Source organism: Drosophila melanogaster, chromosome 3R (assembly GCF_000001215.4).
Source record: "Drosophila melanogaster chromosome 3R".
Classification (NCBI taxonomy): Eukaryota; Metazoa; Arthropoda; class Insecta; order Diptera; family Drosophilidae; genus Drosophila; species Drosophila melanogaster.
This window is the reverse complement of record NT_033777.3, coordinates 19,485,441-19,511,832: the sequence shown is the minus strand read 5'-3', so window position 1 is coordinate 19,511,832 and position 26,392 is coordinate 19,485,441. Positions and strand designations below refer to the sequence as shown.

Below are 26,392 nucleotides of genomic sequence, written 5' to 3'. Positions count from 1 at the left end.
TTGGCAACGCTTTGCGCGGAAATGTAAATTAATTGGTCTAACAAAGTGCACTTCAATTGTGCTGCGGGCATGTGTTGTTATAGTTGTTAGTTTACGTGTTCTTGTTGCTTGCTGGGTTTTTTGGGCTCCGCGGAGTTTTCCATTTCTGGCCGGACGATCATTAAAGTTTGGAGTGTTCCTAATGCAGCCAGCATAACGTTTTTAAGCGGTTGACTTTTTTGACATCTCCACAAGAAATTTAATGGTAATGGGCTTTTAACAAAAATTAAAAATTGAGAATTTGTGGAAAATATTGATGTTGAGTTCTGTTAATGGAGAACTTTTGTATTGGAGTTGTATTTTACGCTTAAAAGTTTTAAGCAGTACTTTTAAATAATGATTATTAAAAACATCAATTTTAAAATCACTTGGATTTTTTATTTGTAGTATTTTTATATTCGATAATTGCTAAATAATCATTTGACTTATTTATAATATATGATTCAGCTTCATAGATAAAGTAATGCTTTAAAGACAAAATTAAAGCATTAAAACCTTTTCCTTTGCCTTAAAACACTATATTTAAAGCACACACTTAACACCCACAAAGTTTAATAGTTTGATAGGTTGCATTTGAATATTAAAACCTAAAATCGCTTTTAATGAAGCATATAACGAATGTGAAAACTGTTTTGATGCCAGTCTACAAACGGCGAGGAAATCCGATTCGCTGATTATAACCTTTAACTAAATAGACAATTAATGGCCGAAGAGCTGCCGGCCAAAATGTCGAGTTGCGCCACTAATCAAACAACTTTTCGAGAAACCCACGCAACATCAACATCAACAAACGCTTCAGACATTCGGTCAGACAATTTCAAGTGCTTCTAGCACACAAATTTCAAAGCCTACGCATTCCGTTGTTATTTGTTGTGAACTTGTTTTTGTATCTTTTTTGTTTTTTGTTACTTGTTGCTCAGATGCCGCTGCTTTTGTTTCTGCTTTGTTTTTCTGGGCTTCAACAGGTAAGATCTCATGCCCCACACGGCCAGAGGAAATAAAAAGACTTGACAAGCATTTGGAATCGCCGGGTTGACATTTGTTGTTTGGCCCGACTTTGAGTCGAGTGTTGACCAATGTCGTCTCCCACACCCAGGGTCTGGTTTTCCGGGCTGCGCGCCTCGAAAAGTGTGGAAATCTTGCCATGAATGAGCATTTCCCCGACTCGCGACACGCTCGATTGTGTTGTCATTTGATAAATAATCGGCTTTCGCCTTTCCCCCAACCAATAATCTTGTTTTTCTATGCTAAATCGTGTTAACACGTCTTGGATCTTATGTGGTCGGCCCTTCGATGCCCCCAAAGAGAATTGAAAGTTTTTGAAGATTACTATGTATTCCAGCTTCTGTGTAAGCTGCGACATTGTGAAGAGTGTTTGAAAGGCTTGAGACGGTGAAGTAGATAATTATCTGGGTTAAGGATGAGTTACAGCACAAAAAATTAGAATGACACCTTAAGACATTGTCGAGATGATAATAAACTATGACAATTTAGTTATCTTTATTTGTATGCTATTGTGCAAGTTGGTGTACTTCGGAACATGTGGTAAATTGTTAGGTAATTTTCATGCCTAAGAGATTAGAATTTAGAAAAATATGTACAAATATTGGTTGATTTTCATTTCTGTACTCTTTAAAAACGAATTCGTTAAGCTCTTTTTCATTTATAAAATTTGATTTTCATCTCCATTCAAAACTAAATTGTAAAAATCTTTTCGAAATAAATAGTCCTAAAAACCCTAAGAAATTTCTTTACACTTTCCACAATTTTTGAAACAAACACACTTTTCGGCATTTTAGGCATTATGTATATATTATTCAGGTTAAGCTCTTTTCGCTTTCATTTTGTTATTCCATTTGTCTATTGCACGGATTTTTCGGTAGATTTAATTGACACTGTAACAATTCTTAAGGCGATTATAATTGCCAGCGAGTTGAATTTTCATAAATTGCACATAAAATTTCAATTTCACTTTGCGCGAAGCGCACACAAGCACAGGGTCATTGTATGTGTGGTTGAGTGAAATATGTGTGCATAATTAATGCACATTTCACTTTAAAATGCACAGGCACACACACAAACACACGCCAATGCACATGCACTCGCTACACACACACACTCGCACTGCCATACAAAATGGCGACGGCTGTGACGCCTTTTCCGCCATTTGCTTTGAGCCGAGATTTGTGTTTAATTGTTGCATGGTGAATTCAATTTGCAAGTGTGCAATGTTGTTATGTGTGTGTGAGTGTGTGTGCGAGCGTTTGCGTGTGTTGGTGAGAGTGCAATGCACGCCTCAAAGTAGGCAACGTATGTTAAGCCCATATTCCTCATTATCCAAAAAGTTTTAAAAAATCCCTTCATTTAATTTAATTTTTTTAATTTCTCATTATTTCTCTTTACTTTTATTTCGATTTTAGGCAGCAAATTAATTGGTAATATTTAATTTAAATCGGAACCGGTTAAAAAAGAGCTGTGCCGTTTGGCGTTTTCCGTTAAGCACGCGCGACCGGGCGCATCTCAAAACACGAACTGAAATCCGAAACTGAAAACTCGACGCCAGCATCCACAGTCGACGGCGGCAGCGACGCCGACTGAGGCGGCGGCAGAGGTAGCGAGTATCCGGAATGGAATCCGAAATAGCCAAAGTTCGGCGTTCTATCGGCATCGACAGCGAACTTCGGGGCCGAATGGTCGCGTTTTCCACATGTGGGAGTCGGCCATTTCCCGAGATAATAACAACAACAGAGAGGCAAAACGACAACAGAGCGGACTGAAAATGAATTTGGAGACACGGAGAGACTTGCGAGAGACTTTTGGTGCACCTGGGAGAGCGAAAATCAGCCGGTAGGTACCGTTATTACCTGCCGGCAAAGTAAACAAAAACAAAGCACTAAAAGACGTAACCGACTAATGAAGGCCCTTACTTGGGATAAATGTTACTAAAAAATGAAATTCTATAGAAATTATAAAATTAAAACATCTGGAAACCGCTATTTTATATAATTTCAAAACATTCCTGTTGTTTTATTTAACAACCATTTCTCATCAATTTTCATGCTATACCTTATTTAAAATAAAATGTAATTACAATCTTAAATATAAATATTTACGCGAAAAGGGCAGTTAAAAATACAAGAGTGGAGACATTTTCTTCCCCATATAACCAACAAATATTTAGTAAAGCTTTAAATCAGAAATGCGCTTGCGCATTGAATATTTTGTTGAAGAATTGAATAATAATGGGAACAGTCCGGGTCCTGGAAAGTATCCTGTCTTTTAACCCATATTAAAAGCTTTCAATGAAAGCTTTTCGAAGGAAACTGATTTTCAAATAGCTTTTAAATAATAACCGTGTACTTGAAATGTTCAAATAACAAGTTATACTGTAACAAAATACTAATAAGTTACCACTTAACTAAAAAGTTATTTTAAGCTCCAAAAGTGTGTATGAGAATATATGTTCTGGACGTAAAAAGGTTATAAAATACCATTAACAAAACGCTTATCGCAAGCCCTTTAAATCCTTAACTTCCTATTGCAGAAAATTTACATTTTAACCATTAACAATGGAAGCAATAAAATAATTGAATAGAAAGCAGGGGAAAAAAACCGAAAAGCTCAATGCTGCAGACAAAGCCACGAATATTGAAAAGAAAAGCGCCTTAAAATAATTATCTTAAATAGGCGAACGTAATTACAACAAAGAGGCAGGCGCACAAAACAATGAAAATGGGGCTGGTGATGACGCCACCCCTCCCCACTCATTTTCTTGGCCACCCACCCCTCCTTCAATCCATTCAAATAAACAAACAAACAGACGCCGCAACATCACTTGAGCAGCGCCCGCGGCACACTGAACTCTTAAGAATATTGAGAGTGGTGCCAAAAGGGGCAGGGTCGGAAAATAGGGAAATTGCTAGACCAATGGGGCGGGGAAAACCGCTGCCAGATAAGTGTCACTGTTAAGTGCATCCAGCAAGTGGGCAGAACTCATTTGTGGCCACAATGCCAATTTTGATTGCAACTGCAATCGAGACACTGAGTGCTCCGAGTGGAATACTTTGTACGGTTCCGTTTTTGAAAACGAATTTGTATACGGATACAAATACTCATAATGGGCAAGTTCAAGTGGTTCAAACTCAGCCCTTGATCGGCTACAGTAAATTAAAGCGGCCAATTGCTTTCGCTTATCGAAATAGATAAAGGGAATACACAGAGTTGAAAAAAAACTTTTTAATTAAGACCAAAGGGAAACGATCGAACATAATTTAAAGTTCAATAACTTGTTAAAAAGTCGGCAAAGAAAATGTTTAGAAAACGCGTTTATCTGGATTATTCTTAAGATCATTCTTAAGATAATTTCTTTTTAAGAAAATCTCTCGTGTTCATATTAACTATATAAAATATAGTAAATACAAGGATTGGAATAAATAAATCTTATATAGTTAATACTTCCCTCACATTCGTAAAAAATTCACATTATTTAGCATCACTGTATCCCGCGACTGTTCATCATCTTTCGCAGTTAATTCGCAGAGGGAAAGTCAACAAAAGCGAAAGGCAATGAACTTTTCACGGAGAGCAGATTGCTCTTCATACACTAAATAAATCTTTCAAGTGTCGTTCAATTGTTGCAGAACACATATATCATTATGTCAGCACAGCAGCAGGGTATATTTAAACGATTCCAAAGATTAAGTCGGCGACTTACCTTGAACATTAATGGATTGCGTTCAATATCAGACTCGGCGTTTTCACAAAGTGTTTCCGTTTCCGAAAGAAAAGCAAGGAACTGCAAAAGAAATATGAATCATTAAACTTATGTGTTTATTATGGCATTTAATGATGAATCTCACCTGATCCATGGCTCGATCAAAAGATTGAAGGCTGTGCACCGCTGCATGGAGTTGCTTGCCACGATTGATGACTCCGCTGTTTAGGTTAGCATATCTGCCAATTAGGACAAGAATCGGTTAGCAAAGAATTCACAAATTCCCAATTTACTATCCTTTTTACCCGTAGAAATCTAACCATTTCTTGCCCACTATTTCACTTCACTCACCGTTGATTGATGACCTCCGTCATCTTCTTGATCCTGGTGGTATCATCATTGGGATAGACGGCAATCAGTTTCTGTGTCAGCTCGTTGAAGATATCGAAGTGTTGCTTGTTCTGGTGCAACTCCGCATGGAAGGACTGCCAAGGGAAAGAGAGAGTGAGTGTGAGAAATACCAAGTGTTGATGGTAGTGTTAGCACATACCTTCTGCTCCTTTTGCTGTGCCTCCAGGATGTCGGCTGTGGTGGCGATGGTTCCCATCCGCTCAGCCCGCTGCTCCATGCGGGCCAGCCACTTCTCGAGCTCCAGGCGCTTGGCCTCGAACCTGCGGTTAATTTAAGATGGTGACAGGGGGTTAATTGGTCGGTCAACGGTTAAGAGGGGTGAAAACCTACCGCTGTGAGTCGCTCAGCATGTTTTTCAGTTGGGCAGCTCGCTGCAGGACACATTGGGACGTCTCATCCCAGTGCTCTCGCAATCGGGTCACTGTTGAACAATTAAGCGAATTAGTTATTGGTGTCAGTGAAAATCTGCTATGTTATAGTTAAATAGAACCATATTAAATGTCAATGGTAAACAAAGATTAGCCCGAGTTTATCACAGTACTCTTTGGTTTATTGCCCGGCCATGCAATTTAGTAGGTATAATAACTTTCGTTAGCAATTTGCTTTGTCAGCTCTGCTGGTTCAGGGTCATGTGTGTGTGCTGTTATGGGTTAAGCTTCAGCCCTGTGCGGGAGGCAGGTTGGGGTTAAGTGACAACACAAACACACTAGCTATATCCTTCGGTGTGGTTACCTTTCAGACAGCAACGCATATAATCTAAGTCCGCTGAACAGTGCGGTGCTAGGGAAAACTGTTTCAGCTCTACGAAGTCGAGGATCGAGAAGAAATAAATAAATTAACCAAACATATGGAAAGAGTAGGAGGTATTCAAAAATAGTCCAAATAGGCTTAAGATGATAAGAAAAATTGTCGAAAATATTTTTGTAAAAGAATATTTTTTTTTTCGACATGAACGTAATAGTAAAATATAATTTTTGGTAATTTCAGTAAATAACAATTTCCTAGAAAACATCACTTATGTATGTACATATGAACACTACTTAAATTTCTTGGCATTCAAGTATTTCTTTTTTTTTTTTTGGTATTGGGACTGGTATAGGTTTAGGTCTATAGTTTTTGCGCTATTATTCTCTGTACAAATGCTGGTATACTTGGTTAATTATTTATGCTGGACAAACCCTTTTTTATAAGGTGTTTATGGACATTTCGTTGATAAACGTTTCTGGGAGATGCTTAAAGGGCAGGGAGAGGAAAGCCACCTTTTAGAAACCTTACCCTGAATGCCACCGCTTGAGTTCTGGGTTAGCTGGGTTTCGTCGTGCGAAGACCTTCTGCGCATGCGCAGCTCCTCCCGCGACAGAGCCCCACTTCCGGCGGCCACTTGAGCGGCAGCAGCTGCAGCAGCCGCAGCAGCAGCGGCAGCGGCAGCTCGTGACTGTGCCTGATGTTGCAGCAAGGCGGCGGCGGCAGCGGAACCCGGCGATTGGCCCATATTATGGACCACCTGTGGCGGTATGTTGCCCAACAATTGCTGGCGGATCTGCTCGCGAAACTCGCTGCTCAGCGGCATTGGTGGTTGCTGCGAACCGGAAGTTCCTGAATTTGCTACCGCATTTCCGGTGGACGAATTTCCACCACCACCACCAGCAGCGGCCACGGCATTCAAATTGTTCTGAAAGCGATGGCGACTATATTGGAGCTCCAGTGGTAAGTTGCGATCCAGTGAGCGCATATGGTGCTCAATGGTGGAGCGCATGGATTGCTCCACCTGGGAATTGGAGCTTGATGAGGAGGAATTATTGAGCAGGGATTGCTGCTGGGCCTGGGCCCTCAGTTGTTTCAGTTCCTCCAGGGATTGTCGCGAGTCACCTGCTCGTCCTTCGTCCAAGGATAGGTTCCTTTCGTAGTTGGCCGTTCTGAGATTAACCGAGCCACCGCCCAGATGTCGAGCACCTGCCGCTAGGCTAGCCTTAAAGCTCAAATCGAAATTGTTTTGGACTGCAGCCTCCATGTTTCTCAGATTCATTTGCTCCTGCATGGCCCGTTCCATGTTGCGCAAGCCACTCTCAATTCCCCGCAGTGCATCCTCCGATCCGAACTCCTCTGTGGGCGATGCAATCGATCGCTGGTTGATTTTCTTCGCCTCACTGGCTCTTGTGGGCGCTGGCGAGGGTACGGGATTCAGGCCATTTTTGGAGCTCTGTTCGCTGAGAGCCGCCACGGCGGATTGGAGGACCAGTGGCGGCGGTGGTGGTGGCATTTCAAAGGGGTTTGAGCACCGCCGAGCGGCCATTCCCTCGGCGGAGAGCGTTGAATGCTTTTCGGGCGGTGGCGGCGGTTTATCCTTGAACTTCATGCCTGCCAACGGGGAACTTTGTGCTGAGTTCTGAGCGGAACTCTGAGTGGAAGCCGGTTTCCTGGGCAGCGGCGGTGGTTGCCTCATGGTTGGCGGTAGTCCGGGCACCATCATCGGCTGTCCATCGGGCATGCTCTTCAGGCTGTGACGTTTTGGTGGTATTTCCGGTGGTGCCGCACGATCGCTGGCGCCCCTGGCGGGAATCGCCGGAACCGGACGACTTTGGGTGGGCGGCAAGGGGGGCGGGGCACCGGTTTTGTGGGCCGGCAGCGTGTTAGTCGCATGCTGCTCCTGCGATCCCTGTTTCCTCAGCAATTGCTGTCCTCTGAGTGCCGCCTGTGCTGCCAATTCCGAGTTGATGCGAGGTATCTCGGGTGCGAGTTTCGGTCCATGTGTGCCGGAATCATCGCCACCCAAAGTGGGCGGGATTGGAGGCGGTGGTTTGGCAGTCATATTGATTTCCACGCCTCTTCACAGCCTTGTGCGTTTTAAAGGATTTTCCCGGGGCTTTTATGTTGTATATTTTGTGTTGTTGGCTTTGCGGGATTTTAACACTTCACTTGATTTGCATTATCACGCTGCGCATTATGTGCGTTTAAATGTTCGATTGGCCAGCGGCTCTTCACTCAGTCTTCGCCGTAATAAATGTGTAAAAAAGTGTATAAAAAACGGCACTGTTGACATTGGTAAAACGTTGAATGTTAATGGTAAACATAAACTCCACCTCTCCCTCTTTTTCTCTCTCTCTCTCTTTATCCCACTTTCTCGCTCTCTTTTAGATTTGAGTTTGTTTATAAAACGTGCCGGAAACTTAACACAACCAACTACCACAAGTAAATACTTCAAAGAGCAAAATAAACAAAAGAGAGTACGAAAAATACTCTTAAATTCGCACTCCATTTGCGTCATCTTCGCAACTTTCTCTCTTCACCGCACACACACACACAATCACTTCTTGATTTTCACCACACTTTGCGCATTTTCCTGCGCCGGCTGTTTCTCGTTGCATACTTCTTGGCGCTGCGTGCTTTTGTCCGCATATACAAACAGTGGGCACCAACTAATGAGAACACTGCCTTATAATAAATGGGGGTCATTCTGAAGCTCAAATTACTTGATTTTATATATTTTCTCGACTATTTATATAATACAGACAGATTAAGATATCCGAAAAAAAACTAAAAAGGAAAACAATTTTCAAAAAGAGACTTTCTAAATTGTTTAATAATAGTTTTGAGAGGGACAAGAAAAATAAGATAAAATAAATAAGATTCTCCGATCTGAAACATTTGGATTCCAAATAAGTTAAATCATACTTCTAAACACCTACATAGGTATTTTCAAGGGTATGTTACTTTCTGTGGCACAAGTCAGTTTTCAATATTTCCTATTTCTCTCTTATCCAGTGTCTACTGCACATTTCTTGGCTGGCCGTTCCGCATACGAAATCAGCGGGCTACTGGCAATGCTTTCACGCATTTCGAAGTCGGTCCTGCTGCTGCATTTAACTTTTGGCACCTGCAACAACGCCAACGCAGACATGTAGTGCGCTTTATTGTGATACCTTGGCCCCCCGCCCGGTGGCTCCTTCTGCGGAAAAGCCCGTCCAGGCACTTCCTTGGTGGCAGGTGCATTTAACTTCTGCCACAGACACAAACACAGACACGCTGGCGAACAAGTGCAGACAACAATGTCGGGACGATGGCCATTTGGCATACGGGGCATTTTCAGTTTCCACTTGTGATTCTTTTGTTGCCCGTGTGCGCCTCTGTTGCATATTCAACCCGGCTCGACTGGCTCTGTCGTTGCAGCAGCAGTGGCAGGACTAAAAACTATTATCCTGACGACCCCTCCTGGCAACTGAAGGTTCCTGAGTCTTTCCTTCCTTCCGTCACCGACTTATAGTTAATAGGTTTCTCGCTGTAATTTTTACGGCCGCGTCTGCCGGCTTCTTGATTATGCAGCCGTTGCCAGATCTATTTAATTTATGACAAAAGTTGATTATTTAAAACTTCACTCGCAGCTGGAGAAAGTTTCTCTGCTCCCTTTTTCGACTGCCTCACAATTGCACTCAATTAGCTGGAGGCTTTTGCAGAAAGTTATGTAAAGCGGATTAGCGGGCTGTGAAATGACAACTAATGGAAATGGATTGTCAAAAACTTCTGGCAGATTGCTGATTTGTCCAGAAAGTAAATAAAATATGTCAGAAATACGAAATTAAAGACGAAAACTAGTTAAAGGATCCATTTATGTTGCAGTAAATAACTAATGGTTATTTGATTTGCCTATGTAATCAAGCTGCTATCCATCAATTGCATACACAACTCATGAATTAAGTATGCGTAATTCCTCAAATCGACAATATGCTCCACATTGAGTCGACAGCCAACTTGATTATCCCAACAATAGCAAATACGTTTTGCCGGCCCTTCACAAATAGGGCTCAATAAATTCAATACCCATTGGACCCTTCTCCATCCATTTTGCGTTGGCTTTTCTATTGCCTAGCTATCCCTAATAACACAATAATGGCTTCGATAATGAGAGCAATTTTTCCACGACACTCGATTGACACATCCATTGTTCTAGGCTACACCAATCATTAATCATATTTCCCCCGCTTTACTTTCGACGCCCAGACAATTCCGACAATTTCTCATTTTAAGTTTTCAGCTAAGACTTGGCAAAATTTGCTTATAAATAGTCAGAAAGCATGCTATGCGATGAAACTTCGGTGCTTTGCGTTTGGGGAGGTGTGGCTTCAAAATGGGGCCGATGGGGGGCGGATACATAGATAAACTATTTTTATACAAGACACGTTTTCTGCCAAGAGATGCGGGCGATACAGGCGTATGAAATGTTTGACTGCTCCGCCTAAAAGTATGCAATCAAGTTCTCAGCTGAGTTGTGGCGCTTGTTGATGAAAGTATCCTTGTATTTCTTGCTCAAGTTATTTTTTAAGTTTGCTGCGGTTGAAGTTTTAGCCGCGGCCAGAGTAGTTTATAGGATATACAAAGAATGCTCAAGAGAAAATGGTTATTCTTCTGGTGGCTAAACTATTTCATCTCACAAGAAAATTGGAACAATGTGCTTTCAAGCAAAGCGTGGTTAATAAATTGATGGAAACAGAAAACTATTGACTAACTTAGTTAACAATGATATCTAGAAGTATGAATAGTTCCATACAAGATCCCCAAGAACTTTTTAACTGCTTTTACTGGGACTAAACTACCTTCACGGAATTGTGGATTCATTAACTACAGGAGGCCGTAATCAACCATTATTTAACGTAAATTTCTCGCAGTGCAGTTGTTGCGCTGCTTGTTGCAGTAGTTTCCGCTTTGTTGTTTTAGTTCTTGTTTATTTTTGCCATTGGAGGAGCTCCAAGATTCGTTGTGTTATTTTTCTACGCTTTCCATTTTTCGCAAGCGTTGCTGTTTTTGTGCTTCGCACGGAGTGGACTCCAATGAATTCCTAGACGCACACACTCACACACGTGCGCTCAAGCACACACACACACACACACAGAGAGAAACAAGCTCGCACGCCTTAAGTTATGCTTCACATTTTTTCTGCTGCTCTTCAGGCTCGTTCCGTGTAATTTATTGAAACACATTCATTTCTCGCTATGATGTGGGCAATAGCAACAACAACAAAGGGCAAAAAACGACCGCCATCAGAAACACGCCCACTTTATTTAGCCAGTTGTTGTTGCTCGTCTGCTTTTTGTATCGCATAAACTTGGTTTATTGAATATTTATATGCAAATTGCGGACGATTTCGTGAATGCATGGTCTTTTTTCTGCTTTTGTTTATCCTATTTGATTATTCATTTGTAATGGAATTTCATATTTTTCAATAATTAATTTCTATGGATTTATGATGGGCTTGTAAAGTGCTTTTTGTAATTTATATAAGCGTTTAATGGCTATGTGGATTGAACTTGTTTATTCGGGATTAATAATTTTACGCATTTTTGTACTTAATAGCTGTAAGTAGGTACTGGAATAAATCCAATAAATTAAATTACATTTCTATAGGTTTTATGGTTTTATGATTTTTGAATTTATGGATTGCTGATACCAATCAGAGCATATTTTTTTATTATGCCATTAAGTGAAATTAATGAAACATTGTGTTCCCACTGATTTTTCCATGTATTCATTCCTGGCTCATTTTTTATGCAGAATAATAACAAATATTGTTTATTTAGCTTGCGAATTTCACGCAGTTTTCGTTATTTGTTTCTTTCACAGGACGCTTTTCCCTTTTTTGTTGAACAACATTTTGCGGCTTTTTGCCACCCTCACGTTTATTGATTTACAAATACGGCGGAGAGCGAGCGAGAGGGGTAGAGTGGGCGAGCGAGTGAGAGAGCGAGAGGGGAGCAGGGCAGGGCAATAAGCCGCCGCAGACACAAAACTTTAAATGCCGTTTTGTGGTTTGACTTTGCTTGGCTTTTGGCTTGTTAGCCCCACTTAAACTCTTGGACACACACGCACACACACTCGATTGGTTCGCTAGTCGAGCAACGAAAATGTTGCATCTAAATTACAATTTCTTGTTTATATTTTTATATTTCTGCCGGAAGCTCTTACGCGACGCGCACCATGCAGAGAAAACGTGAATGGCTCCACGGGATTACACGGAATGGATTTGGATATGGAGGAGTTTCACAACCGTTTGTACGTAGTCAGAGCCAACGAATGTCCTGACAAGCTGCTCGCAGAACTACGGACCCCCAAAGCGGACAAAGCGGACAAAGAAGAAACGGAGAGAGCGAATGAGAGAGAGAGAGAGAGCGAAAGTCACGGCGTAAATTCAACACGGCACCGCTTTTGTCGAGCTCTCCAAAAGAGCGACAATCAGCCGACCAGCAACCCCCAAATGGGTAAACAAAAGGTGAGCGGCCAAAAGGGGAGCGCTCTGGTGGGGCGAGGGGTGAGGTGGGGCTCGGTGGGCGATATAGCAACCCCAAAGCAAGTTTACTACCAGTGCACTGGAAAAATTTACTAAGCTGCTTACACTCTATCGTGCTGAGTGTAAATGGGAAAAAATGCCCGAATATTTTGTTAAGTTAGGTAAGAATTTAATTTTCATTACTTCAAATGTATGAAATAGTTTTCAGATCTTAAATTCTTGTTTTTTTCTTGCAGTGCTCGCCACCCACCACCCATTTGTAACTTTCCTAACCAAACTTTCTCCCGACTTCCGTGATGCTCTCTGTGTATATTGGGTTCACCGGCATTCCGGCAGTTTTCTCCGGCTGCTCTCCGGATCCACTGGCATTTGTTTTGCTAGGATTCCGTGGGGAGCATGCGCATGGGGCGATGCGATTTAGCCGGAAGACATTCAACCTTCCTGCCACATGTTGTGCGTACGTCTCTGAACCTTGACAACTGATAAGGATTATTTTTGCACAGGGTTGCGGCATCACCCACCGCACGAAAGAGATGGATGCATTCGGACAGAGTGAGAGAGAGAGTGAGCGAGAGAGAGGGAGCGAAGCGAGGAGCTTGAGCGGTTCGTTGTGCCATTGATGGAATTTGATGTTTATGTTATTGTGGTCTTAGATGTAGATTTTCTTTTATGGGTTGCGCAAACGGGAAAAATGCTTGGTGTGCATTGGCCTTAATTAGTTGAAGAAAATATGGGAGGAAAATGGAGGGTGGCTGTCGAGTGATAAGAAAGTCATTAATGGGATAGTAGGCCAAGAAACTAGCTGAAGAATTAGTTGAAAGGTTGTTACGAGATCGCGGACAACTTTTTGATTAGAATGCAAATTGGATTTAAAAAAGAATATACTTTATTATTTTAAGGTTGATAACCACTAGCTGAAAAAGCAATTGTCAATTGAAATATTCATGCATTTTTGTATAAATGTAAAGTTTCGTGCGGCATGGCAGAGACTGAAGGAACTTCATTGTTATGTCCTTGGGCACCCAGCAAGTGCAACCTTTTTAATGAATTTAATTAAAATTCATTAGACAACGAAAATTGTTAACGGCATTTCGGTCATATGAGATGCCCAGGGGCAAAAACAAAGACAGAGAAAACAGACCGAGAGGAGTCCAGGCACAGGACACGTAGTCGGTTGTGCTGGCCCAGGACAATTTGCGTAATGAGTAAGTGCATGGAGTCCACACCTTTTTCTCCGCTCGCATCCTTTTTATCCTTCCCACACTCCTTGCAGCAGGGAACTGGAATTTCATTTTTCCGCAGCTGAAAGAGGAGCACACAACTTGGCTTCGCCCCAAGCGAAGTCTGGGCAAGATGTACCAGGACACCCAAGGGCATTCGGGGTGACACAAACATACACACGCACGCACAAACAAACAATGGCACACACGCAAACGAACACACTTTTTAAAAGTTTCCCTGAAGCACCTATAACCTGCAATGTTTAGACAAATTTCCCACATACTTTCGTTGCACAAAAAAATTTGTTTGTGCGCAAAACTATTTTAGCGAAAATAACTTACAGGGCTGAAAGGCTAAAAAGGCTTAAAAGCCGGAGCTAAAAGTCTAACAACCATGACAATAATTTCACTTAATGCTTACTTAAATCCCACGAACAAGGGGGCGTGGCAAATCGGGCGTACCGAGGTGCCTTTGTGTCATAAAAGGTCTGAGGTTAAGCAGCCATAGAGAGACTCGGCTTCACTTCACTTTTTGAGTAATTAAGAAAAGAAACAAGACGCGGAAAAATGATCGCGGCAAATAGCGACTTTGGATACCCTTTACTTAAAATAAAAACTATTGAAAAAAGTAGAAATGTTTTCTAAGGCATATTAATAGCCACACTTTACAATGTGAGTTTCGTTTATAGTTATTATTATGAGCTCTTTAAGAAATTTATACACTTAAATTTTTATTTAAAAACAGCTTTATAATATTGTAATTACATCTTTGTTAGATTCATGATTCGTGAACATTTTTTGATATACTTTTACCAAGATTCCAGTAAAAAGCCAATTATATCAATTCTTTGTCAAATGGTGTAAGCATTACCCTATTTAAATTAAGTTCATAAATTCATATTTATATTTCCAACAATTTTTGTCCCACTGTACAAGCTGAGGGAACTTGCATTTTAAAGCGGAGTAGCCAAAGCAACGAACTTCTTGAAAGCGCAGACACATGCCAGGAAGCTATGCCAAACCATTGAAAAGAAAGCGCTTGACTGGGGGGTGTAGAGCACTAACTTTGGATAAAGAAGGGGTTTTTGCAAATGCGAGGAAGGGAGGGGGCGGCGAACTCCCTTATTATTCGGGGAATGGGCGGTATAAGAGGGGCAAGGCCTATTAAAGCGTGTAATGGCGTGAAGCGGGCGTGTGTAGAACCAAAACAGAAGGAAAGGAAAGCTGGATGGGTTGTGAAGTTGAAGGCGTTTGCGAGGCAAAAGGCTGCAATTAAAGGCAATTTGGACGCCAAAAGGAGGAGGTGTGGGTGCGAAGCCACTGAGCCTGTGCTTGGCCAACTGAGTGCGTTGTCCTTTCAGATAATATGCTCGCAGCTGGCTTGTTGGTGTTGCTCTGTTGTGGCAGTTGTTGGCCAAGTTGCAGCAACAGCCGCTGCACTGAAATTGCATGTCAAAGACAGATTTACGAGCCAACCTCAACCCACACACACACACACACTTGTACTTCTACACTCGCCCCCATCCGTGCGGTCTGGCATTTTATTTATGATAAGGACTTTGGGGTCATTTGGGTTGGCGAAAAGTTTGTACGACTCCTGGCCCAAAAATGAGAGACGGGAAGGAGAAGCGAAAATAAGGTGCAGCTAGACGGAGCAAAAGGGAAAAGACAAACCGCCAACGAGATAATGAATAATGGTTTAATTAAGCCTCACTTTACGAAATACGTAATTAATTGGAGCTCTTTGCTTCATTTCCAACCACTTTTACCGATAATAAACTAGGCCTGGCCGCGACGAGTTTTCCGTGGAAATCCTAAACGGGCTTTGAAAAGCAAATTGAAATACAATGCCGCCGTAATGGACATATTTTCAGTTTGGCTCTTAGCCAATAGTTTGAGGCAAAATTGAAACATTGTACCACTACAAAATACTCTATTCAAGCGAACAGCACTTCAATATGAAGATAAGTAAAATCAAATGTAAAGCATTACGTACTTTACATAAAATTAATAAATGGAAATATATTATTATTAATAATACTAAATAGATTGCTAAAATGTAATATTTAAAATAATAAACCTTTAACAAACTTTGGGTGTGCATAAGGGCAAAATAAAATGAATTGCAATACAAATAAAACTCTAACAAGCTCAGAACTATTATGTGGACTATTTTTTCGCATTTTATAATACTAAAGTATGTATGTGCAACTGCAGGGCACACAGCACTCTACAAAGCACAAAAAAGCAAAATTCACTTGGTGCAAGCAACTGTTGGCATCTCCATTACAAAAGGCCCACACAGATGCCCTCCTCCGACCCCCTCTCTCCACACACATATACACAATCACAGAGGCAAACACACACTTAAAGCAGGAAAAAAATAAGGCAGAAATGCACGTACAAATGGCCGAGATGAGAGAACGTGGCCGACAAGTTACAAATGTTTATGACAAACCAAACATCATAATAATGTGTAACAAGCAGTGCAGGCAACTCCCAGCTCATCTGGCTCCTCTCGCCCTAACATCACCACCCCCCGGGAAATGCCACCCCGATCCCAAAGAGCATGAAAATATTTCAGTTAGCATCCTGCTGGCTGGATATTTTCCCATTTTCCCCGCCGGCTGCCTCGCTTGTCAATTAAATGTCAACTGGCATAAATGTTGCATGCCGCTTGCTCAACTGCCACATTAAAATTCCGCAGAGAAAATAAAGCAAATAAAAACGGGAGAGCATGTATGGGAATGAGACTTTTCTCTCAACGGAGAGCTCTTTACCCGCAAATGCTCTTAATACAGTGGCTGTCAAACTGCAGGACTCACCACGACCTGAAAGTATGCAATCATTTGTTTAACAAGCAAGCGAAACTCTCTCTCTCTCCCTCTTTTGTCCACCTTAGTGTGAGTATTTATTCTTGACATTGTTTTGAGTCAGCCAGTTTAAAGAGAACGTTTTCGAATTGAAACAAACCGGCTACCGAGGTTCACGGCCCCCTTATGCAAATGTTGACAGTCCTTTTAACCACACTGCCACCGCTTCTCTTCCCGAATCCCCTTCGAAAACATTCCCCTGACTGAGTTAGCAAAATTTAAGTGGCCATTCGCTGGCTTCTGTTGCTGTTCAGTACAAAACTCAAATGTCTCGCTTTTCCCCTTTCCCACTTTTCCACATTCATACGCTCACCTACCCATATCCTTGCATGCATTTTGTCTCGACCGGCGGAAATTTGTTTGCACCGAAGTGATTTCTGGGTTTCGCTACCGGGGGTTTTCCAAAAGAGGAAATGGATCCGTGTTGTACAGCCATCAGCCGTATCCAATCCCCTTGGCAGCGGAGACAGAGCAGCTAACAAGGCCTAATGAAATTTCCATATGTGAGCCAATTTGCACAATTTCATTCAGAAATTAATTGAGATTCGAAAATACACTCACGAATGGGCAAGATGCAAAACTATTTGCAGAGTCTAATCAATGCCTTAGATAAAATAATTACTTTTGCGAGAGTTAAGTGGTAAGTCGACATTGTGGTTGGCAAAGATTTAAGATCTAAATTTGACGAATAATAAGTTATGCATTAGAAATTATAATGCTTCTTAGATAATTATTCAGCATTTTAGATTTGTAATAAATCACAGAACTCACACTTAAAATAAAAGAAATTCTATAAATTCTATACACACATAAAATAAAATAAATAAATAAAATAAAATAAATAAAAAAATAAAATAAAATAAATTTATAGATACGGCGCAGAAGATTGATGATCATCAGAAATCTTAAGAAGTTACCCTCTTGAAAATGCCATACCAAACTCAATGCATTTAAAACCCCCATAGTTCTTAAAGGACTCACCTTTTTCCTGCAGTTGTTGCCGTTTTACGTCGCCTTTGAGCACTTCCGCTGTGTGAACCAGTTCGTTGAGCTGCGGCTTTTTCATTTTCAATTCACGCAGGACTTTCTGTGAACGGGAGATATATGTGATGTGAGAAAATAGGATATGGGTGTGAACCAGAATGGGTGTGTTGAATTTCATGGGGCGCACCTCCTGCTTCTCGATGGCCAGTCGCACTGCATCGCCATCGTCGACGAGCACGCTCTGTATCTTGATCATGTTTTGTTCCCAAGTCAGCCAGTCGGAAATTTGCAGCACCGACTTATCGAAGCTGCCGGCCAACGCTCCAGTACCACTCGGCTCGTTATTGTACTCTGCAAGGGGAAAAAAATGTGACAAATTGAAATGGGATTGAAAATGAAAGAGGAACGAGCGTGGTGAAGGACTTCTTGCTAATTAGCCTGTCCTTTTAAACAGACCCACACAATCATCCTGTGTGTCGCTGCTGATGATGACTTACTACTCATTAAACAGCACCAGTTGCGGTTTTGACCCTAGCCAACTGACCACTGCTCGTGGTATACTTATCGAGGTCACTGTAGCTGCATATTGAATTATGGATTTTCATTCTCGACCACTACTCATCCAACTATTTTTCTTTATTTCTGGTGTGGTTTGCCACTGCCCCCTTGACTTTGTTGCACATTTCAGCAAAAGGCAAGTAAATGAAAAACTATTTCAATGAAGCAAAAGTTTCGAGTGTCTTGGTTGATGGCTGTACGATGGGATACACATAAAATTTAAGTATAAAATTCCATAAATATATTTTAACAAATAAATTAAATTTCTAGGGCTATTAAATTAAATATACTGGCACAATAATTAAAGTTTTAGAATATAGTATTAAAAGGGGAACAATGAGTAACGTATTTTTGCCAACTTCAAACGAATATCTAACTGATGCCAACGCAATGAAAGCGAATGACAATGAAGTGCATCGCATAATAATATTGTTTTAACCCCTGGACTAAAGTTGGTTCCCTTTGCATTATTTCCCCAACTTTTTCCATTAAATGACAATTTTCAATTGCAAGCCATTCAAAGCAAACCATGGTGCAAATATTTCAAAACTCGAAGAAGTAAAGGAGAAACACTTGAAATACTTGAGAAAAAAGAGTAGAAAGGAAATGTAAAGAAAAGCTTAAGTAGGCGCAGAGCAAAGGCACCGAAAGGAGACTGAAAAAATGGCCAGGTGGGTGGAGGCGGGTTGCTCCTTCTGACAGTTATGAAAGTTTCTCCAGGCCTGAGTTTGCCAATAATCCGGGAAAACAAAACCAAAACAAACTAAACTAAAAATGGAGGGACACGTTGGTTTTTTTTCTGCTATTTTCGTTTGTAGTTTTCGCAGTGTCCCTCGCAGGATTAGGCCGGTCTGCAAGGACAGGGGATTTCGGCGACAAATGCCAAGTCCAAGGAGGACAGCTAACACGGTCCTGGCCACCAGCGGGATTCAGGACATGGGACCCGGAACGCAGGCCGCGTCAAGTTGTGGCGTCTGAAAGCATTTACTGTGAGTGAGCGACTGAATGAATGAGAGTTCCAAGCCCGCAAGAAGCTGTTAAGCAAATATATGCACTGAGAAAAATATTCAGTGTGACACAATTATTAGATATATTTATTATTTAGAAAAGGGCTTAGCCTTGTTATATCCCGAGAAATCTCAAAAATGGGACAAAATCAGAATTGTTAAATCAGTTTCCATGATAATCAAACACATTTCATTATTTTCCAAAGAAACCTTAAACGTACATATCATCGAAAGTTCATTTAGTGAAGTACTTTTTTCTGTGCATATAAAAAAAGGAAACCAGAAAGCAATAATAACATGGCTGACAACCACACACATGGTCGGAAAACACGGTGAAGTAGCAGTGAAACACGTTAAGTGTAAAATTTCTTTTCACTCATTCTGATGAATGTTTCAGGTAGGCTCCATATACACAAACCCCTTTTGCTTTGTGCTGTGCCATTCACAGGACAGGTGCAAAGTGGTAGAAAATATCATATAAAGAATAAAACAAAAAAATAAAATAAAATACACAGAAAATGAAAAGAGCTGATAACATTCCCTCCATTTTTCATACTCCCACGCGCCCGACTTCTATCGTTAAAAGTAAACGGGCTCTACCAGAAAATGTCATAATTCATTAAAAGCCAAAGAAAGCGTGAAATTCTGGGCTCCTTCCCATTCTCCCCTTCAGTTGTCACTCAACTGAGGAGCGTCTTCCTTTTCCCTCGGTCGTGGAAACTCCGAAAAAGTCTTTAAGACAGACACAGTGACATCTTAGCGGAAAGAAAAGTCGTTTTAAAGTTTTCACTTTAAGTGATGGATGACCTTGATGGGCTTTAATTTGTTACTTATATTATATGGTAAATGTTTATCGCTGTTTTGGTATTCACCTACAAGTTACACGACTCAGCACCTTGATTATTTGTTATTTATTTATATCTCACAAATATCTCTAGATTTCATTCCATTCCTTTATTTGCATTTTTTATATGATTTATTCCATTTATTTGCGCGCCGTTCCGTTTTATTTTAATTTTTAATTTTTAATTTTGAAGTTAAAGTTAAAGTTAAAATAGTATTCCAGCTATTTTTTTTAATTTGAATTGCGCTAATTTACACTCAGGTTTTCACATTTATTATTATTTTCTGTCGTATTGCATTATAAGTATCACTTCCACCTTAAAGAATTTTTACTTCCTTGCCGCTGAACGATTTATTTTCAAATGTTTCCTTCTTTGTGTCCAACAGCTGATAAAAACGGTTAAATCGAAAAAAGCTTTGAAAAGCTCAGGAGGAAAAGCTTGCACAAAGCGGAAATTTCCAAAATTATATCCTTCAAGCTTAAAAATATGTTAAATTATTGTAGAATTACGCACATTTGTTTTCTTTTTAGCCTTAAATTACATAAAAATTGAATTTAAGATATAATCCATATCACTTATAAAGCAAATAAGCTTGGTTCCATTTTTTTTTTAATTGTTGTTATTTAAGCCTATAAACAAAGTTGTCTACATTCGGCAAATACATCGCTTTTAGCGACATCTATAGGCATTGCAACACACCAAAATTAGTTCGGCAGCATCCAGCTTTTGTCAAGCGGTGCATACATGGCTTTAAAACTGTAGTCTTTCACTTGGAAAAGAAACAAATTAAAAGAAACACATATAATTACCATTTAGATATTTGTCATGTTTTTCCAGAGAAAAACCATACACTCAAAAAATAAAAAGAAAAACAGTTGAAAAATAAAACAATTCATAAAAAAAAATCGTTAGACAACAAAAAACACTGAAGCGATGCGAAATTCAAAGAAAGATTCGTTCAGGGAAGAAATTGGGAGTGGGACTAGGAGGCCGCACAACTCGCTAAATGACCCCTTGAATCTGGTTGACCGGGAACTATCTGTTCTCTTGAGGATACCGAAGCTTAAATTCAAATCCGTGGAGCCCCTACCCATCGCTTCCAGGGACTATGGGCTAATGAAGTCCTCTAATAAGTCGTCGACTCCATATCCTCGCGCGCAGCAAGGAGTTGATGCCAGTTTACTAAAGGCCCGCCTCATAATGCGTACTGGTTCTGATAATCGAAACAATTCACGCTCGGAAAGGCCAGAAAGACCGGAAAGGCCGGACGACGGAAGTCCAAGTATCAGCGATGGGAGCTCTCATAGGTCGAAGACCCTGCCAAAATCTAAGGTAATGTTTGCATGATTTCAAACAACATTTAATTTTTAGCAACACATTCAAGGAGTATTGTTTATAATTATTTACGAACTTATTTCAAGCCAGTTAAAATCGTGAAACTGTAACCATTGCACTTTTTCTTTAGCCTTCTGTATCCGTATTTCGTCGCCAGTCGCTGACTAGGAGTATCAAGGATATAGTTGCCGTTGGCACTCCGCATCCAAAAAAAGGCGTGGCCTTGAATCCCAGAGTACTGGGCCGGCGGCTGACCGACATAAACGAAATGTTATGGAAAACAACCGATATGAGCGAACATTCAATGCCAAACCTGGTGAAGCCGAAGAGGTTAAAGGGGAAAAGGAAGGTCCTACTGGCAACGCCCGCGGAAAGTCGAGAATCGGAGTTTTTACACCGCCCCGGAGCACCGCCAGATGGAGACCTGGTCGGTGATGGTGTGAGCCCGCGGTTAACCCAGATCGACAGCACGTTGTGCTCGATTAGCGAGGAATTCCAGGAGCCGCAGCTGAGTTTCGCAGAGCGACGCAAGATTTCCCAGGAGGGGGAGTACACCATTGCGAAATACGGCCGCAAAATGAGCGATGTGATGATGGCGGCCCCAAATGCAAACCAGGAGGTTGACGACAAAAGTGTGCGTTACGCAAAAAAAGCTAGTTTAGAAATGGAGAGGTATATGCGATCGCAGGGCCTGGTCAAAATATCTAACGATCAGGTTACCATGACCAGAAATATGGCCCGTATATCGACGCAGATGAACTGATCCCATTACGAAAAACCCATGGCTACTGGTCACAAAAGCAATTTCTTGTAGCTTAGCTAGCAGGATTGCCAAAGGATGAGAGATCTCTACACCTCCTGCACTCCTGCTGGTTAGAGATATGAGACTTCGATGTGGTGTCTGAATATATTCAACAATTTGGATTTTATAATATGTAAATTGTGGTCAACTTCTCAAAAACTCTATAATATAATTGAAATATATATAAAACGATTTGAACAAAGCGAAAGTTTTACTAAATAATTCCTTCCTTAACTTCTGCCACATAACCCCAAGTAGCTGGCATGCCAAATATGTATTCAACAACATATGTCTGCATCTGTTGTGGAATCTAGAAAAGGGGTCTACAACATGGGGAACATGGCATGGCCACCCACCTCCCACTGGGTAAGTTAACACCGAAAACATTCACATAAAATGTCAAAAGTGCCATTGACATGGCACATTTGGTATCTGGCTGCCATTTTCCTATAAAAACATAAACAAAAAACGGAAATGGTGTAGGAAAAACATCGGGAAACATCGATGTCCTTTGTATTTTTAGTTATTAAACATATATAGAGACGAGTGTAACTTGCACCAAAATGCATTGTAGCCTAAGAAATTTTTCTTTTTAAGTTGCACATAAAAATTTTAAAACGCTAAATGTAAATCAACAGACAATTTAAATGAAAGTGCACATACGCATAGAATAGAATTACAATGAAACAAAAACTTGTACGTGCTGTTTCAAGAGTTTTGGTTTGGATTTTGTTCGCCAATTTTCGAATTATTTAGCCAGTAAAAGATATTAAATTTCAATTATGTGAACGTTTGTGTGCTGTAATAAAACCACAAAGCATATCAATTATTTTTGGTAAAAAAAAAAAAACAGGAAATTAAATATAGAAATTTTTATGTAATTTGCATAAACAATGGGACGCTAGCATACGTGTGTGCTTGAATGCTTACATTCAATAATTATTAATTAATAATCATTTTAAAATAAATGCAATGTACTGCTATCTTTTCAAATTATTCCAAATTACATATTTAAAGCAATAACTAATAACTGTTTAATATACGTTAAAATGTCCTCTCTTTTGTGAAGTAAATAATTGAAAGATTACTTTATTAATATCCTGTGCTGACAGCATGCAAATAAATGCCTTCTGGCAGGATGAACACACTCGAATAGTGCTCATCCCAAAGTTTATCCACTAGACCAAGTCCACTTTGACAGCTTGTCTACATTTAAGCAGTCAACTCGAGCGTAAGCCAAACAATTGAAGCCAATTCAACTTGCCGACAATCAACAAGAACATTACGAACGTTACTATTCGCCTAGGTTGGGATGCGATCTCTCTAAGCTTCCAGAATAAAAGGAACTATTTCAAACAGTTGAGTGGGCAGGCTTACCGGAACGACAGCTCATGGTGGCCGCACTGGATGCATCTGGGCGCTCCTTACCATTGGAAATTCGGGGGCCATTTCTAAGTTCCGTCAACGAGAGCTCAATGGAATCCGCATGAGCTATCAAATTGTTTTTCGTCTGCAAAATGGCAAGGCATTCTCAACGTAAGGGTTTTCAATGGGTAGCGAAAAGTGTGTGGGCAAACCTTTTCAATTTCGTTCATCATGAGGGGCGTGACCTTCGGCATCTGGGCGTTCTTGCCAATGGCGCTGACAATCACCTGCAAATCGTCGTGCCGCTCCTGCAATCAAAATGGGGAGATGTATTGTAAAAAATACAAAAGAGTGAGTTTTAATAGTAAAAGATATTTAATAGCTTATTGATTGCCTCTGCATTTCCCTTTAGCGAGACGAATTTGCTTTTGTTTATAACATGACATTATGCCATTGTTCGTGAATCTCTTTAAACTATCTAAATGAGATTGTAAAATAAATATTGCATACAGTCGTACTATCTTCTACACAGATGTAGTTAAGCTTATTGTCAGCAAATTATATTCTATATTTAATTATTTCGAATTGTATACAATTATCGCGTCAATCGAATAGTCAACAAAATTAAAATCTAACGTTTGTACAAATTGTAATTGTTTTTATTTGAAGTAATAGAATGACTATACGGAAATAGGTATTTGAAATGAAAGTGTGGTGCTCAGGAAATTTTAAAAATTAAATTCGATTGCATTACTGCATATCGACTGAAAATGGAATCGAGCAAGAGCATAATAAAGCAGATATTAAATGCATTCGATACTCTTGAGCTGCGGCAACTGAAAAATAAATGGCAATTCGAGGCGGAAACGGAAGCTGAACAAACACATACACGGGCGAGCAAAATGACCACCGCTTGGGAGAGGAGCAGCCAACGGCGATTGGAATTCAATTTCAGCTGCAATCATGCAGGGACTCTCTTTCTCTCTCTCTCTTAGGGTAAGGAACAAATGAAGCTGGTCGAGGATGGGCGGGACGCAGGTGGGCGTGGCTGTGGGCGAAAAACCCTACCACCTCTTTGACGGCGTTTGTCAACCAGCAAAATTGCATTTGTGGGTCGTGAATACAGCGCGATGCAAACTGTTGCAGACGATACGGTTTTTGCTGCCGAAATTTCCCTTCGCGCCAAACTGAAATTTCCGCAAAATTTACAATCAATCACTGGGTCAACAAAGAAACGCCCGCAAACACATCGGAAAATTTGAAAAGATTTTAAAGCTCTGCTGCAACCGCTTCCCAAACGAGATGGTTCGCTACTGAAGAGGCGCAAACGAAAAAAAAAAATGGGGAAAAATAAAAACAAAAGACCTCATCTCGCCGGCAAAGAGACGAATTTACATGTTTGCGCCTCTTCGAAGTAAATTTTTCCCATTTTCAATCTTTTTTCCGGCCCCAAAACGCTTCGCTCTGTCTATCTCTTCCCCTCTCTGAAAATACAAAATCTTTTCTATTTTTGATTTCATTTTTCGCTTTTTTTTTTTTTGAAACGCTGGCGTTTGTCGCCATGCTCGCTGGTGCCATAAAATCAAACAAAAAACTGAATAAATAATACATATAAAAATAAACAACAAATGATTGCAGTGATTAATGACTCTGTTGCCTAGGGATGGAACTTGTTGAAAATGTTACATTTATTATAAGCTGCGTAGCTGCTAGCAAAAAGTTTTATTTCTTTCTCTTTTTTATGAATGTTATGAATGGCACGTATTCGAAATGGGTCCTACTCAAAAAGTTGCCTTTAAACCTAGAGTACATTTTTCTTAAGCAAGTTATTTATCTTCACTACTATTCAGGTGTTTAAAATTTTGAAAACAAAATGCATTCAAGTGCTATACAAAATGACACTTGTCATTAGAACATTTCATGTTTAAATACATCATAACGTTTAAAGGGAACATGTTGATAATTTAATAGAACATGACAACCATCATATCTTGCAACCTTTCAGAACAGACAGCATCCTCAACAAAATGAGCAGCAGCACAGGAAAAAAACTCTTTAAATTTCTCTTACTCCACGATCTCTCTTCTGACCCACTAAATACTACAAATCTCCTCCACCGCCCAACTGCATGCAGATGTGTAACTGTGTCAGTCGTGTTTATTTTTGGGGCTTCTAATGGACCCATTTAGCTATGGTGGCCACTGCCTATAGATTTATAGATGTGTGCATCGAAATTCTCAAGAGGGCAATTAACTTGCGGCAAGAGACGAGCATCTATCGCCGAAAGATGTGACGCTGTCTTCGAAATGTCCACGTGCATGACTAATTGCGGCGATTAAATGAAAGTGATTTAATTGTAGTTTGCACAGGTAATTTACAGTTTAAATTGGCATGGTGGCCATGTAAACTTACGTTGATATCCTCCATGCGCTTCTCAAGATCAGTGCTAGACTTTAGATCGACGGTCTTTTCTATGAGAACGTTGATGCGACGCAGTCCTTTGGTGACCAGCTCCTCGATGTTTACGCTGTCCAGTGGAGGAGCTGGTGCCCCGCTTCCCGAGGTCTTGGATCTATGGAAATTGAGCTTAATGAGTAAATGAAAACTACAGATGTCTTTGAATGCTGACATACCTTGCTTGCTGCACTTCTCGGAATTGTTCCCTCAATATTATTTGTGTGCGCATCACCAGGCGGGATATGCTGCCCTGTCTTCCATGAGTTTCCAGAACCAATGAGTCGCCTTGGGATATCAAGGTGGCTGCATCAGGTGCTATTAGGAGCCGCAGGTCCTCTCTGTAATAATTGATTCGAATATCACTTGTTTAAGATATCATATGTACATTTTTGTCATTTCTCATCTTCATGATAATTAGCTATTCGTAATATTAATAAAATCTAGAGCAAGTTGCTACAACGTACATTGTAAAATAAGTAAATACATTTGTAAATTTCAGAGTGGCC

At 40.5% G+C, this 26,392-nt stretch overlaps 2 protein-coding genes across 11 annotated transcripts in view; one reads left to right on the top strand and one right to left on the bottom strand.

The window, feature by feature from the left end:
- Positions 1–26,392, bottom strand: part of Dys (Dystrophin) — a 136,204-nt gene that overhangs the window by 85,456 nt on the left and 24,356 nt on the right. For 4 of the 10 annotated variants that reach the window (NM_001043263.2, NM_001043257.2, NM_001043258.2 and 1 more), the window contains 12 exons: positions 26,063–26,224; positions 25,842–26,001; positions 23,642–23,737; positions 23,442–23,574; positions 17,705–17,868; positions 17,515–17,620; positions 5,897–5,965; positions 5,495–5,585; positions 5,304–5,424; positions 5,105–5,238; positions 4,899–4,992; positions 4,754–4,834 (listed from right to left, as the gene is read on the bottom strand). In NM_001043263.2, coding sequence (NP_001036728.1) covers positions 4,754–4,834; positions 4,899–4,992; positions 5,105–5,238; positions 5,304–5,424; positions 5,495–5,585; positions 5,897–5,965; positions 17,515–17,620; positions 17,705–17,868; positions 23,442–23,574; positions 23,642–23,737; positions 25,842–26,001; positions 26,063–26,224 — 1,411 coding nt within the window. Of the gene's footprint in view, positions 1–2,442; positions 2,574–4,753; positions 4,835–4,898; positions 4,993–5,104; positions 5,239–5,303; positions 5,425–5,494; positions 5,586–5,896; positions 5,966–6,439; positions 8,043–17,514; positions 17,621–17,704; positions 17,869–23,441; positions 23,575–23,641; positions 23,738–24,318; positions 24,745–25,841; positions 26,002–26,062; positions 26,225–26,392 lie in introns of those variants that run through there. The other 6 variants (NM_001275801.1, NM_001275803.1, NM_001043259.2 and 3 more) reach the window with 4 other exon arrangements.
- On the top strand, positions 20,718–22,263 carry CG15025 (uncharacterized protein). The gene is made up of 2 exons (NM_142553.2): positions 20,718–21,259; positions 21,393–22,263. The coding sequence occupies exons 1-2, from the start codon at positions 20,861–20,863 to the stop codon at positions 22,023–22,025; spliced, it is 1,032 nt and encodes a 343-aa protein (NP_650810.1). The 5' UTR covers positions 20,718–20,860; the 3' UTR covers positions 22,026–22,263.

Excerpts from the sequence above, each read along its gene's own strand:
- CG15025 (NM_142553.2), top strand. The coding sequence starts at position 20,861 with ATGCGAAATTCAAAGAAAGATTCGTTCAGGGAAGAAATTGGGAGTGGG. Across the intron at positions 21,260-21,392 it reads AGACCCTGCCAAAATCTAAG|CCTTCTGTATCCGTATTTCG; the intron begins GTAATGTTTGCA and ends CTTTTTCTTTAG.